A 14,040-nucleotide genomic window follows, 5' to 3' on the forward strand; every position below is an offset into this window, starting at 1 on the left:
AATAGAAAATATAAATGAGATTAAAAAATAAATAATTGAGGAGACTGAAAAAGGGCATCAAGATAAGAACAAGAAGATTATAAAACTGAGTTGAAGCATACAAAAGTCTTTAAGTGGTCATGTCTTTAAGGTTGTTGAGTAACAATGGTCAAAAAATATGGTCCATTCAATGTTTTGGGAATTTTTGGGGTGTAAGGACATGTATGGAGATGGAGTTGAAGCAAGCAAAGAAATGGAGACACACCGTCGGTGGGAGGCCGGGCAGTCCCCGTACCCCGATGACAGCATTGAGCTCGGCCATGGTCACCTGTTTGGCCCGCTCCACCGCTTGGACCACCTGCTGCTGATGCTGCAAAACAGATCCACACAGCACGCACACAAAACACAGTGTTTACCATCGAGGACTGTTGCAGCAGACTTGCAGACATACGGTAGAACGAGAAACGGGGGAGGCGGGCTTACCTCCTGCGAGAGGAAGGGGATGACTTGTGCGCAGATTGTGTTGAGTCTCTTGGCGATCTCGGTCTGTGGGAAAGGAAGAGGCGCGACAAGAATTTAATAACATAATCAGGAGATGTTGCTAACAATAATAAAGCCACACAACATGAGGGATGACTGCAATCTATCACGTCAAACACGGGTAGCTTTTAGCCTTTTTATCCGCATATAAACTTACTGAAACATTTGTGCGGGAAAAAAATGTCGCTGAAACTATAGTTCCCCGTGGGTTTAGACTCTTACTCAACTGCGGGGAGTACCTGGAATCTATTAGGGGGAAGCATGTTTGTTATCAAAACTTTGATATCATGGAAAATGTCATTTATTTTGTTACTTCAATTCCTAAAAAATAAAACTGCTCTCGTAAAAATATTTACTGCAGTACACAGAGTAAAATCCGTGCTTGAATTGCGACTAAATTGGTCACATTTGTGAGACTTTTTGTTCTAGGAAGGAAAAGCACTGGCCCTGTTGCAACAAGTGCATACGTTTTAATGCTCCCACCAACACAGGCACAGCATTAGACATTGCGGTTAAAAGGCACCCTTCGACAGTTTAAGCACTGTGCGTGTGCCGGCCGGTTTGGACTTGCACGTGGACCACAGACTTACACACTGTTCCAGTCATAAAACATTTCAGGACATAAGTATACGTTCCACGCATGCACAAAACATATCTCTGTGAAAAAAAAAAAAAAAAAAAAAAAAAAGGAGGGGGTGCGACCAACTGAGAAAGTTGGTAACACCAGCCAGTGTTACCAGGTAAAATGTTAGGCTTCAGAACTCCAAAATATTTCATGATTTGATTTTAATTAACTTGATCATTGTGATGATTACAGCTACTTTAAACTCCAAATTCACCATTTCACTAAATTAGAATTGCATTCTAATAGTTATACTTTATCAGTTCAACTACTGAATAAAGCAAAAAAAAAACGAATTTGCAATATTCTAAATCATTCAAATGCACCTGTGGATTTACCGAGATGCAAAAAATATATATATATTTTTTTTAAAACAATATCCATGTAGCAGCTTCAAGGCGGCGAAAGCACACAAACCCGAGAGCTTTTCTCTCCAATTATCAAGAGGCGGCTTGGGTTTCTCATGCTTCCCTCCATCCATTCGGCTCTTGTCCCCCCCGTTCGCTAACAGCACTTAAACATAATCTCATCAGCTCCTAACTTTATTTGCTGGGCCCCGAGTATCCATGCCAACACATCCGCCCTCTGCGCCCTGATCCCTCCCCCCCCTTCTTCACCCGGAGGCGGCTACAATCGTCTGAAAGCAGATATCCCCTGAGCAGCGTCGAATCAGATAAGTGGGCTCGTATTACACGTCATCCAATCAAAGCGATATGAAGGAGGTCGGGGTGAAGAGGGAATCGTCGGGGCTATGACATCCCACCATGGCTCATCGCTACACGCCAGTAGTCGCATACGCAAAAGCTGCATGTCACATTCAGGGCCTTTGGAAGCTTCTGCCATCTTTCCACTGTATAGTAGCCAAATCGGACCACGACAGTCGCGTGAAACTTAAAAGCCACATTTCACTGAACGCAAATACGACATGCCCAACAGCAACAAACGATAATGAAAGTCGCTCCTGGATTCGCTTCTCCTTCTCCCTTGCAAACGTAACGAACGTTGAGTTTTCGCCAAGGTCCGTAAAAAAGTTGCAAAGATGTTAGCAAACAGTTTTTACTCGTCGCAAACAATTTTTCTTGTCACCCAGAAATTTTGGCGATGTTCACATTTCAGGAAATCAAAACAACGTCAACATTTGATGTTTGTGCATCAATACTGTGCCATAAGCGACAATGATCCAGACTATATATTGATAATTTGTCCCACCAATAAACCATCAGTTCGCTAAACTGATGCCGCAAGAAACTTTGACTCACTTTCTTTAGCGCTTGCCCTCATTAGCATCACACCTGGGCTGGAGCCAAGCCAGCTAACTTTGGCCGAGAGGCAGGGTACATCCTGGGCCGGTTGCAAGTCAATCTCAGTTGGCACAATTAGACGAATAAACACTCACATTCGTACCTATAAACAATTTAGGGTGTTAACGTAACATGAATGTTTTTGACTGTGAGGCAGGCGTGCTGCTACTTCAACACAACAACAAGAAAAAAAACGTAAAGCCACAAATGTAAAACCTCAAGTCCATTGTGTTTGTTCTGAAGCTTATTTGGGTGTGATAATAACACCACTGAGCTCACAAGGACACGCATATCGGCTCGCCAAAGCCCTAACCCCGCCGCCATTCAGCCAATTATGCACTTGGGCGAGCTAAATAAAGTGTGAGCCTCGTTGGGACAACCTCTGAACTATGCTAAATGATTATCTGCAACTCCAACTGAAATTTTTTTTAAATGGGAGGCAGGGGGGGAGAGAATACATAATATGAGCCAGACAATAAGATAATTCCATGCGAAATGACGCAGAGGCAGTGAAAAAAAAAAGGGAGTCACTGGGAACTACGGCAGTACGCACACGAGATGATGGTAAATAATTGACAATGAACGCGATGCAAGATGAAAGACAATGACAGGCTGTTTGCCAAAAGCTATCTGGATGCGGTTCGCAGCAGGAACAATCAAGCAACATCAGTAAACACAACATGACGCCGTCTGGGTGGTTCAGACCGTATACTTGCCAGTTCTGCATTTACAAGCGATATGCAAATCAAACACACCCCAGTTCAATTTAGCCTGCCTTTCCGTGCAAACTTTAGTGATGCTGCTCTGTACGAACGACAACAACATAGAATGACGGAGGTTTCTTACTTTAGAGGATTAGAAGTACATGCTGTCTATTGTGCACCGTTTTTGTGCGCTTCAGTTCAATATAAACAGCATGGGAGGACGAAGTAGACCAATTTCTTGCCCTCAGAGAAAAAAAAAATTCCCTCTACAAAATATTTTGTGAAAGAAACTATTTCCATGTTATTGTTGTGTCTAAATCGCACCGACACGGAATCAGGGAGGGACAGAGCCAACTTGGCAAGTTCCAACTTCTTCGTAGTATCAAAGCCCCACTTTTACAATGCATGTAAAAAAAAAAAAAAAAAAAAAAAAAGAGTCTTCTTTTGCTGCGCTGCGGCCAATTAGTTATTGCCAAGATTGGAAGTGTTGACTCTGTCCGACAAGTACTTTGTCACACCTGATAGTCATGTGATGGTGGGCTGCCACCTCCCAGTGTGAAAGTGCTCGGGTGCGTCAAAATCCCGCCTTCCCGGGAGTTCTGCGTTGAAGTCAAAAGCAGCTGTATCGCCTGTTTGGGCTGCGAGACAGCAATTTTGAAGGCTCTCTGCGTGAAAGAGGCCGTAAACAACATTCCTCCCCTCAAAACAGCTTGCAAGCAGCTGACCTCGGCGTGCTTTAAATCAGTCTTACGGCTAATTGGCGGCGTGTCGTGAAAGCTCAGAGAGAGCTAATTTTAGGCCGGCTATACCTGCGTAGCCCTTTCTCAGAAACCCGTGCTGCGCGCCTATAATTAGCATCGTATCACAGCTCCCCTGATTAGGCCGACTGAGAATAGTCTTACTAAAGACTATCAGGGCATCTTACCTTAATGAGGATCAAACAAACCGGGTTACCTGCATTCCCTCATGTAAAAGGATAATTGCACACGAGGAAACATGTGCACTATGAGTCTAAGAGTCACGGGACGTTTGGCTGGGGTCATTATTCACTAGATATTTGTCAACAAAGGCCTTTTAATATGGCTCTTCTGTGACTGGAACAGCCATCCAAGCAGTCTCAATACTGCTGGTCATCGGAGAGCCCAAACCGACTGAGGTTGGTAAACCTGAGACTGGTCACAGAGTCAATCGCAGGACATAGACAAACAACCATTCACGCTCATTTACAGCGATGGCCAATTTAGAGCCCTCAATGTTTTTGGAATGTGGAAGGAAGTCCACGCAATCACGGTTGTGGGGGGGACACAAGAGGGCACAAAGCGAGATTCACAGCCGGGCCTTCTCAACTAGGCCGCTGTGCTGACCTGATTGGAACAAAACACTTTAATCTCCAACCGATCTTAATGAGAAACTGAGTTCTGAAGTTCGACCAGCGAAGCACCACAATGCACTAACTATGAACAGACATCCTGCTATACACACACACACACAAACACAAATATAATTGGAGCGACACAACAGCAACAACACACACACACACACGTTCGTTCATACACAGCAGGGAGTGGTTTGTTAATCTGTATACCCCACGCCACCCGCCTACAGAAGCCTGTTGCTCTGACAACTAAAGCCCCAAGCTAATGACCTCCCCTGGAGCTGTGCGCGCGCGCGTGTGCTCGTGTGTGTCTGTGTGTATAATTGGCAGAAATGCATCTCCTCACAAGGAACGAACAGGAGCTTCAAATGGACAAAATGAAAGCCGACCCGGTTGGAAAGGAGGGGTGCGTGTTTGGTGGGGGCGCGGGGGGATTGTTTGTAAAAGGCCTCACCGAAGAGTAGCGAGAAGTTGGGGTGTAAAATGGGAGAAAAGCCCTCGAGGTGGATAAGGAAGAGGGAGGAGAAGGAGGAGACAACAAGAAGGTGAGACTCTTCATTGAAGCAGCCCCGGCCAATCCGCCTCCAATTTCCTCAGGTGTGACCCCCCCCCCCTTGTGATTGTGTCTACGCGCTTTACAATTTTAAGCCTTTTGGTTGTGCGTTCATTTGCCTCGTTGCTTTTTTTGGCGGCACGCAAATGTCCACAAGGGGCCCGTTTGGCATGTCTGCCTTCCCAAGGTTTGCGTCAAAGCACACTTCTTTGCCTGCAAAAAGTGGAGCCGGCTGTCTCTAACTCGGCTGATGATCGATTCCTCTGACCCCCCCACCTCCACCCCCACCACTTCTTCCCACAGCCCCTCCCCTCTAATGTAATAAAGCAGGCCGCTCCCCTAGACAGCACCAATCAATCTACAGAGCCATTCATCCTGCCTCCGGGCTCAGCCGGCCGACGCTAACGCAGGAATTGGAGACAGAGCTCCATCGATCACGGATAAACACACGTGCGTGCGCACACAAACCCAAACGGACACACACATAGAAGGTAACAGTAAGGCAGACGCACAGACAAAATACAACGTACACAACTATTACCTGTTTGTGCATTTCGATGTTGAGGCCGTAAGACATCTCGTAGTACTGCAAAGGGACACGAAGCGCAATGGTTAAATGACATCACAAATAAGACTCCGTTCACATGCATAACGCAATTACAGCTAAAGCAGTGAAAGCCTTGGTAAATACATGGTCAAATGTCCTTTTCCCAACAAAGCTGCTGCTTTTGACGAAATGCTGGCCGTCCTCCATTGTTTGTTTACTGTGTCACCCAAGTTGCTTCCCAGAAACAGAACCCACGTGAAAACAATCCAGATCAATGTTTGCCATTCTAACTCTGAACCCAAGTGGAAACACTGAATTAATACAGTAGATCACATTCCTACTATCTATCCAGAAAAGAACTCAGAAATGAACAAAGACTTCCGTGAAAAGATGCACGCAATCAGGAATTTGTTATACATGAGCGCTTGGATCTGAACTGGAAACGGATCAAATCGGTGTTGTTTTGGAGCCAGACAAAGGCTCTCAAAGGCTTTGCTAACAACAGTGTCACTGTTTCCATGTAGAAGCTGAAAACGGCAGCCTGTGAAAACGGAAAACAGAAGCGTGCCGCTTGAGCGGCCATTTGTGTCCATCACCTCACCACTGTCTCATAAACGTTCCCCTTCATCCTTGCAGACTTTTCTACCACATAACACTTTCCTCTACCCGCTCCAACCTGTCTTCTCTTCACCACCTTACCCCACACTCAAGGCTCTGCCTAGGTATGGAACCATACCGTTGCTCACAAATCATTACTTCTGTCCTGAGGTCTAGCTTCCACTACCCGGTAATGTGCTGAAAAAAAAATGGAAAATGAGAGAGAAGGCTGAGTAAAGGAGACAATTGTGTTAGACCAGGAAGTAACAATGATTAACAAGGAGGAAATTAGAAAGGGATTAAGATGAAAACTAGAAATGCAGTTGATCCTGATGACATCCCCGGGGTGGTGTGGAAGCGTTTACTTTGTAGAGGTTGTTCAATAGAATTCTAGGAAATGTTTTTGTCCACATTTGAAAATAGAGGGGGACGGGGTGGGGGGCTGCTGGAGCGTCTGAAACATTACCATTTTAAAAACCAAAAGTTAAGCAGAGCTGCGGTGAGTTTGGCTGGATGCACAGAGTGAACAGCATTTGCTTCTGATCAGCTGCATTTACTGGATTGCTCGTCAAGTTGTCCACGTGGTGAGCGTGTGGCGTGTTTGCTGATGTTTCTGCGCACACGTGAGACCTCATAATAACTGACAAGTGTTATTCGGCTGTTTGGTGATGAAGTGCTGCTTCCGCGAATGAAAATATATTGTATGCTGCCAATGTCCCTCACAATGTAGGGGAGGGTGGGTTGAGCAGTGGCCTATTTGCATCAGACAGGCACCTCAAAACAGACTCATTTCAGCCCAAATATCAACAGATGGTGTAAAGTTTTCGATAATTCTTGATTCTTTGCGCGTTTTGACAAAAGAATGTCAGACATGCTATTAGGACACCTGGGAAATGTTTTGGGGGGAAAAAAAAAAATGCATGATGCGTCTCCTATAATAACTCATAGGTATGTGAGAACGCCTTTGAAAATGACAGCGCTGGCTCCCTCTTATTCTGTTATTAACACGCACACAAAGTGAATCATCGCTCGAGGCAAGACGAAAGTTCAGCAAGATCAGAACACACAGAGGGCCGATGAGGACACGCCACCTTTCTCAAGAGCGCTCATGTTGGAGAACAAAAAAGAAAACAACAGCGTAAATGGATCTCACCATGACATAGTGTCTCTGCATCTCCGTCTTTTCACCAGCCAACTTCTCACACTCCAGCTTGAGACTGAAACACAAGTGCCACAGGTCATCACAGTGAGGAGGGCCTTTGAGATTGTTAGGGCAGAATTGATATGCACACGCAGCACCGGTTTTTAACATAGTGCCAACCTCCCAAGTCAAAGACCGGAAAAGTGAAATCATTTGGTGTTTCCACCAACGTTTTCGGGAAGTATGCCAGCCAACCTTGGCGTTCAGCCCCATTGTTTGACTCGTGAGAATTCATCTCAGGCAGCAACTAAAGGATTATGCCCACAAGTGTTTGGCTTTTTCTTTGGCTTTTTGTAATGCCGCCACAGCACAGTCCCAGGTACAGCAAAGAGGAAGAAGTGCGAACCTGAAATGTAACTTGTCTGTATGGACGTTAGCAACATGTAGCAAAAGCACAATAATAGCAAGCACAATAATAACTAGAGAGGCTAGCCAACAAAATGGCAAACTATTATTGCGGGTTACGCATTTGTCTGGCGGCTTCAGAGGGCCAATTGTTCTACTTGCTTTATTTTCGTTTTGTGTAGTTCTCCTCTCATACCTTACTAGGTGCCTAATTAAATGACTAAGCATGCTGGAGCAGTGGCGTAATATGGGGCTTTTCAAATATTTGAGCCTCCTAACCCATGAACTTGTAGCATTCCATCAGTCTTGATTTGAGCCTTTTTTACCCTTTTCAGCCACCGTATTTTAAATAAATGACATAAAAGTGTCACATTTTTGCGATGTTCTGACTGATTTTGATCATTTTTCTTCACAGATTTTTCTCGATTTTTTGGTAAGATCCCGTGAGATTTTTGTCAGGTTTTGGACACATTTTTCTTGTGTACATATATATATATATATATGTTAAAAAAAAAAAAAAAAAGATTTTTATCAGGTTTGTCAGTTTTTATGCCATATTTTTGTCATTTTGTAATTTATTGTCCAGTGTTTGAGATTTTTTTTAGGTTGTTGACATTTTGGCTTGTTTGATGTCAGATTTTTGTCAAAATGTTGCCGGTCTATTTTTTTAAAATGCATTTGTATTTTTTTTTCGTTACTTTTTTGTTGACCTAAGTCAAATTACATTGAAATCTATTATTAATCTATGCTAATACAGTAGTCATGTCATAATTACAGTGCATATTTGTACAAAATTCTAGGCCAAGAATATAACATATTCAAATACAAAAATACTACCGGTAAATACAGCACTAATGAAGCATGCCCTCACGGCAAATTCTTGTGTAACTTTGTCAACTAGTTCATTGCACGCTATTTGTCATCTTCAAAAGTCAGAAGTTGGTACCGTATAGGTAATGAAGACCTTTTAATCCTGGAATGAGTTCATTCTTTTTACTATAAATTATTTGCCATGTAGAAATGTGTTTCAATACATGGAATTCAACAGCCACTATGAAACTGAATTTGTTTGACAACAGTGGTTGCACTGTATGACAGTCTATTTTGATTATTGACAGATGTGTCTGCAGCCTCACAAGCCCTTTGTTGGATTAAAAAGAAGTTCTCGCAAAACAAACACCCAATTTGCGTCTCCTCTGGCAGTTGTCGCTGACGAAAGATGATAAGACGAGCAAAGGATGCAAACGTCTAATCGCACCTTTTTTTGTTTACTCCCTGATTAAGGAATCCACAAGTTGCTGGGAGAAGCCCTGCACCGTCTGTTGAAATGGAGAACATGAATCTTCCTGTTGAGCCGTGACAACCGCGATGTGTTCGCCTGTGGGCTGTTTATATGCGTTTGCACATCAGCGTGTCTCAACTATCGACACCACCTAACACAAATACATTAATGCAAAAGACACACACGTGTCACGGGTGAAAATAAGGGGTGCTTTGCAAAAGGCCACACGTTAGCCATTACCACGACTCGGACCTACCGCAGCTTCAGAAGAGGGGGGGAAAAAAAACAGCCCGGATGTCTCAGTGTACTGCACGGTCTTGTGAACCCGATCCGTGTTTATGGGTAAGTCTGAGGCCAGTTTGTTATGCTAACAGGGGCGATTGCGGATGGCTGGGAATAGCATTGAGACCAAGGGTGGACAAAGTATGACCCGCAGGCCACATACAGCTGGCTCCATTCTTTGTTCCCGTCCACCGAAGAGTTCCATTATCAGGAACCGTTTTTTTCACTAAAATGGGCAATTAAAATAGATTAAATTTGATTTTATTTTGTTTTTTATTCATCGATCCCATTAAATAACATATAAATTCATTGTAATTGTTCTCATCTGCTTATCCTCACAAGGGTTGCAGGCCGGGTGCACCCTGAACTGGATGCGAGCCAATCGCAGGGCACACATAGACAAAACATAGACACTCACAATCAGATCTAAGGACAATTTAGAGTGTCCCATTAACCTGTCATGCAGGTTTTTTGAATGTGGGAGGAAACCGGAGTACCCGGAAAAAACCCACGCAGGCACGGGGAGAACATGCAAACTCCACACATGAAGGCCTGAGCCGGAATTGAATCCTGCACCTCTGCACTGACCACCATGCTGCCAAATTTTGTGTCAATGGAAAAAATTAAATAAAATAAAAACAGTATTTTACATACATTCCACTTTTGAATCGCATAATTGGCTGATTAATTATAATTGGGTTAATAATAAACTCCAGTAATATTTTCAAATATATGACTTAATCAAATAACCGGTAAATGAATTATCATTAAAATACATTTTAAAATTAGCATGAATTTGTATTTTATTGTTCAAATAAACTGTATGTTTTTAAAAGAAACATTTTTCATCACTTTCTGCTTATCCAAGGTCAGGTTCACAGGCATATCATTATTATCAAAGTAACGATTTTACATTGAGTTTAACTGTATTTTTTTCTCACCTCCTCTACAAATGGTGCGGGTCATTTATGCCTTTGAGCACAAAAGTTTGCCAAACTCTAGTTTAGACAATACAGATGACAGTGAGACTTTAAAAATCTACCTGTGGTACTGGGCCTGCAGGAACTGAAACTCCTCCTTGATGCGGTCCAGGGATTCTGGGATGGTGAACTTAAAGGGCTGACCCGGAGCCTGATGGGGCGTCTAAAACAAACACACACAACCATTATTATAAATGCCATGCTGCCGGCCTCAACGTGCATGGAATCCAGCCCAGACTCACATATTAATGACCACCATTTTGTCTTGAACACAAAAACAATGGTATGAAACCTGAGTCACCGGGCTACAAACAGCCGGCAAGAGCAATTGATGGAGTCCGCCTTACAATTCTCAAGACAAATAAAACCTCACCAGAACAGCCTCAAAATATGTCAGGACAAAAAACTGAATGAACGTGTTTTTTCATTGCTTTCGTATGGCCCCCAGGACTGTGACTGCCGTGTGATGCGTTTCTGGAATAGTTGCAAAATTATCATTTGTGTTCAATAAAATGTGATTGTTGCTCTCCATTTGTATTTGCATTAGCAGCCAATGAAATATGAATGTTGTTCTGTATTTGTATTTGCAATTCAGCATTAGGAGTCAATGGGAAATGGGAGTCACTATTCGCAATGTCACTGTCATGTGGTTGTTGCAATTTATTTACATTAGCAGGTTAGCTTGAGTGGTCAACAAAATATAGTTCTTGCTATTTGTATTGGAAATTTTGCATTATCAGTCAATGCAATATGGATGTTGCGATCGACTGCATTTTTAGCAGTAGTTTTGCATTACCACTCAATGGAATACGGGTGTTGCCATTGGTTTCAGCAGTCAATTGAATATGTTTGCTGCTTTTTAGCATTAGTACTTAATGAAATGTGGAGGCTTTACACGATCAGGAATTTGCAGCCAATCACCGATCAGCGAGTTAAAAAAAAAAATCAACAATCGATCACCGAGCTGATCAAAAGATGGACCAATCTGTTTTAACAACTTGATTATTTGCTGTACGTTTGACCCCCCTATTCACAGCTCGGCCCGTGAAAAGCCAGAATTTGTGTATAATTGACCACCAATGAAATGCATTGGTATAAAATCCATAACAATGAAACCCCAAAAGTTCTCCCCAAAACACAGATAAACAGTCAATACAGAGAAAATGGGAGAGTAGTCATCACTCCCACCCCCACCCCTAAATATATATAATTTTTAAATATTTTAAAAATTTGAAAAAAATAATCGACTCTCTACTGAGAAACCCGAGATTGTTGACGATGGAAGCACAGAACATGTTTGAACGAGATTTTGCTTGCTATATGTTCTATTTTGCAGATCCAATCAAAGGTGTCATTGATTGATTAGTGAATTATGACATTACAACCGAACACCAATTTTAAATTAAATGCAAAATACCTCCAGATAAGAGCCAGCCAATCAGATTGGGTAAAGTCTAGAAATATGGCTGCTGCAATTTGTAGTAGCCAGTTTGCATTAGAAGTCAATGAAATGTGACTCTTGCTATTCATCCATCAATCTTGCAATTTAGCATCAAGATGTAAGATAATTCAATATGCTTGTAGCTATGTATATTAGCAATTTAGCATTGGCAGTCAATTAAATAGGGTTGCAACTATTTCTATTACTAATTTACCATTAGTAGTCAATGAAATATGTTGCAATCTATGTCAGGATGTTACAGGCAGGTGATGAACTGCAATGTCACAAAGGGAGCGGGGGAGGGTTGGGGGAGTTATAGGGGTCTTACCGGGTGTCGCCCCTGGGGGAACATCGTTATCTCCGGACGAGGAGTGGGGCGGGGGGTCTTCCCGCTTCCGTCACGATGCTTCCCTTGAGAAGCACCAAACCGGAGGGAGGTGGGGGTGAGATTGGTGCTGCCGATGTGCTGCTCCGGTTCACCAAGCCATCCGTCGGTCCTTTCCACACGACGACCGGCACTTGGGAGCCAAACAAGCCGTTAAACGCGCTCCTCCTGCGGCCGTTTCGAGCCCCTAAAACTCCCGCGGGCAGAGGGGGCCGTAAATCAGGCAGAGAAGCACGGGGGAGCGGCTCATTAAGCTCCAGGCGGTAAAAGAACCAGGTGAGCAATGAAAAGGGATGGGTAGTCACCGCGCTTTGTTGTCGTCGTTTTTTGCTCCGATATATTCCGAGTCAAGAAGGAAAAAGTATCCGTAAATTACAAAATCCTCGCCGAGTTAATTGCTCTGAAGAAGAATCACTTGACTCAATCCAGCCGTCCGGCAAATTGTTAATTTTGATATATTTACCTCTCCGTGACTTATGGTGAAAACATTGCAGTGAAGTGAAGGCAAAAAAAGAGGAAATATGATGTCAGTTTGGATAACTACTTCCAAAGAGGCAGTGGTGGTGGCGGCGGCCGGAGGAATAGTCCACCGTCCGGTTGCAGTTCCCCCTTCAATGGCAACTTTCTCACGCGGTTTCACGCACCAAGCTAACCGAAACTGGAGGACGGCCCATCGAGCGGCCACGGCAGCCAATCGGAGGTGCCGTTCCACGTGGGACTGGCGAGGGTGGACCGCGCCTGGGACCAATCGCCGCGCCGCACAGCGCCCGCCTTGTGGCCGTTGACCTGCTTGAGCTCTATCGGCGGTAGCCAATCGGAGCGCAGGCACTTCGTGAGGCTCGAGAGGCTGGCGAGGAGGGAGGGTGGAAGTCCTGGCTGTCAATCAAAGTAACGTGGCTCAACCACCTAATCGGGCCAAACACACGCGCGCGCGCACACACACACACACACACACACACACGCACACACACACACACACGCACACACGCACACACAAGTAGTACTGACTTTCTTGAAATCTTCCTAACAAGTGTCAAGACAAATCAACTCTCCCCTTCCCATATCTATATCTATGTAAATGTTCTGTTTTGCACTATACATTTATCCTCGTTCAAACAGCTAATCTTCATTGGTACAAACGCCGCTCAGTGAATTTTTACCGTCCCTTGGGAGAAGATCACCATCCTCACCTGTGAGGTCAAAGAGAAGCCGTTTTCTTCCCCCTTTATAGGAAAAAAACAAAACATTAAGATGATCCAGGGTCAAACTCTCACCACCTGAAAAGCTTTTGTTGCCATGCAGGCGAGTGCGAGTACAGTGTGTTCAATTTGGGGGTAAATAAAACTGAGTTCTCGTCAGAGTACAATTTTTTTTCCTTTGGATAAACTTTTGGTGATACACCCTTTTTCCTAGTAACATAAAAATATTATTAGTTGTTATCATTATTGCAAAAACACTTAAAAAATAGGACTATTCTTGTAATATTACTCATTTTTTCTTGTGAAATTATGTCTTTATTCCTCTAATATGAATAATTTATTTTTGAAATTGACCAATTTATTCTAGTCAGTTCTTGTACGACACATTTTGCTTGGGGAAAAAAAAGTGACTTAAATGTTTGCATTACTGTGCAATTTTATATTTTTTGTTTTTCCTCAGAAAGAGACAACCGAAACTCAGAAGACCGACATTATTGTTTTTGTTTATATTCTTGAGAGTGTGGCTAAGTTACAAACAACAGTGGTAAAAGTGGTCGCCATATGTGCATGTGTGCGACGTAAAAAAGGCGTGCCATGTTCCGCTTATCCCGTCTAAGCATTTGGTGTGTGTGTGGGAGGAGGGCGAAGCCCCTCGGGCCGACTTCGACTTGTGATTGGCTCGGAGGGCCTCGACCCCTGACCTCTGC

General features: G+C 43.5%; 1 protein-coding gene across 5 annotated transcripts in view; it reads right to left on the minus strand.

Moving 5' to 3' along the window:
* LOC109514214 (TLE family member 1, transcriptional corepressor) overlaps positions 1–12,775 on the minus strand; it is a 28,097-nt gene extending 15,322 nt beyond the window's left edge. The window contains exons 1-7 of one of the 5 annotated variants that reach the window (XM_019867105.1): positions 12,598–12,774; positions 12,078–12,321; positions 10,371–10,471; positions 7,372–7,435; positions 5,616–5,660; positions 463–525; positions 245–349 (exon numbers count right to left, since the gene is read on the minus strand). In XM_019867105.1, coding sequence (XP_019722664.1) covers positions 245–349; positions 463–525; positions 5,616–5,660; positions 7,372–7,435; positions 10,371–10,471; positions 12,078–12,101 — 402 coding nt within the window. In that variant the 5' untranslated portion in view covers positions 12,102–12,321; positions 12,598–12,774. Of the gene's footprint in view, positions 1–244; positions 350–462; positions 526–5,615; positions 5,661–7,371; positions 7,436–10,370; positions 10,472–12,077 lie in introns of all 5 variants that reach the window. The other 4 variants (XM_019867106.1, XM_019867103.1, XM_019867104.1 and 1 more) reach the window with 4 other exon arrangements.
* Between the last annotated feature and the right edge of the window lie 1,265 nt (positions 12,776–14,040).

The sequence above is a fragment of the Hippocampus comes genome, unplaced genomic scaffold (genome assembly GCF_001891065.2).
Source record: "Hippocampus comes isolate QL1 unplaced genomic scaffold, H_comes_QL1_v1.1 scaffold322, whole genome shotgun sequence".
In the NCBI taxonomy this organism is placed as follows: domain Eukaryota; kingdom Metazoa; phylum Chordata; class Actinopteri; order Syngnathiformes; family Syngnathidae; genus Hippocampus; species Hippocampus comes.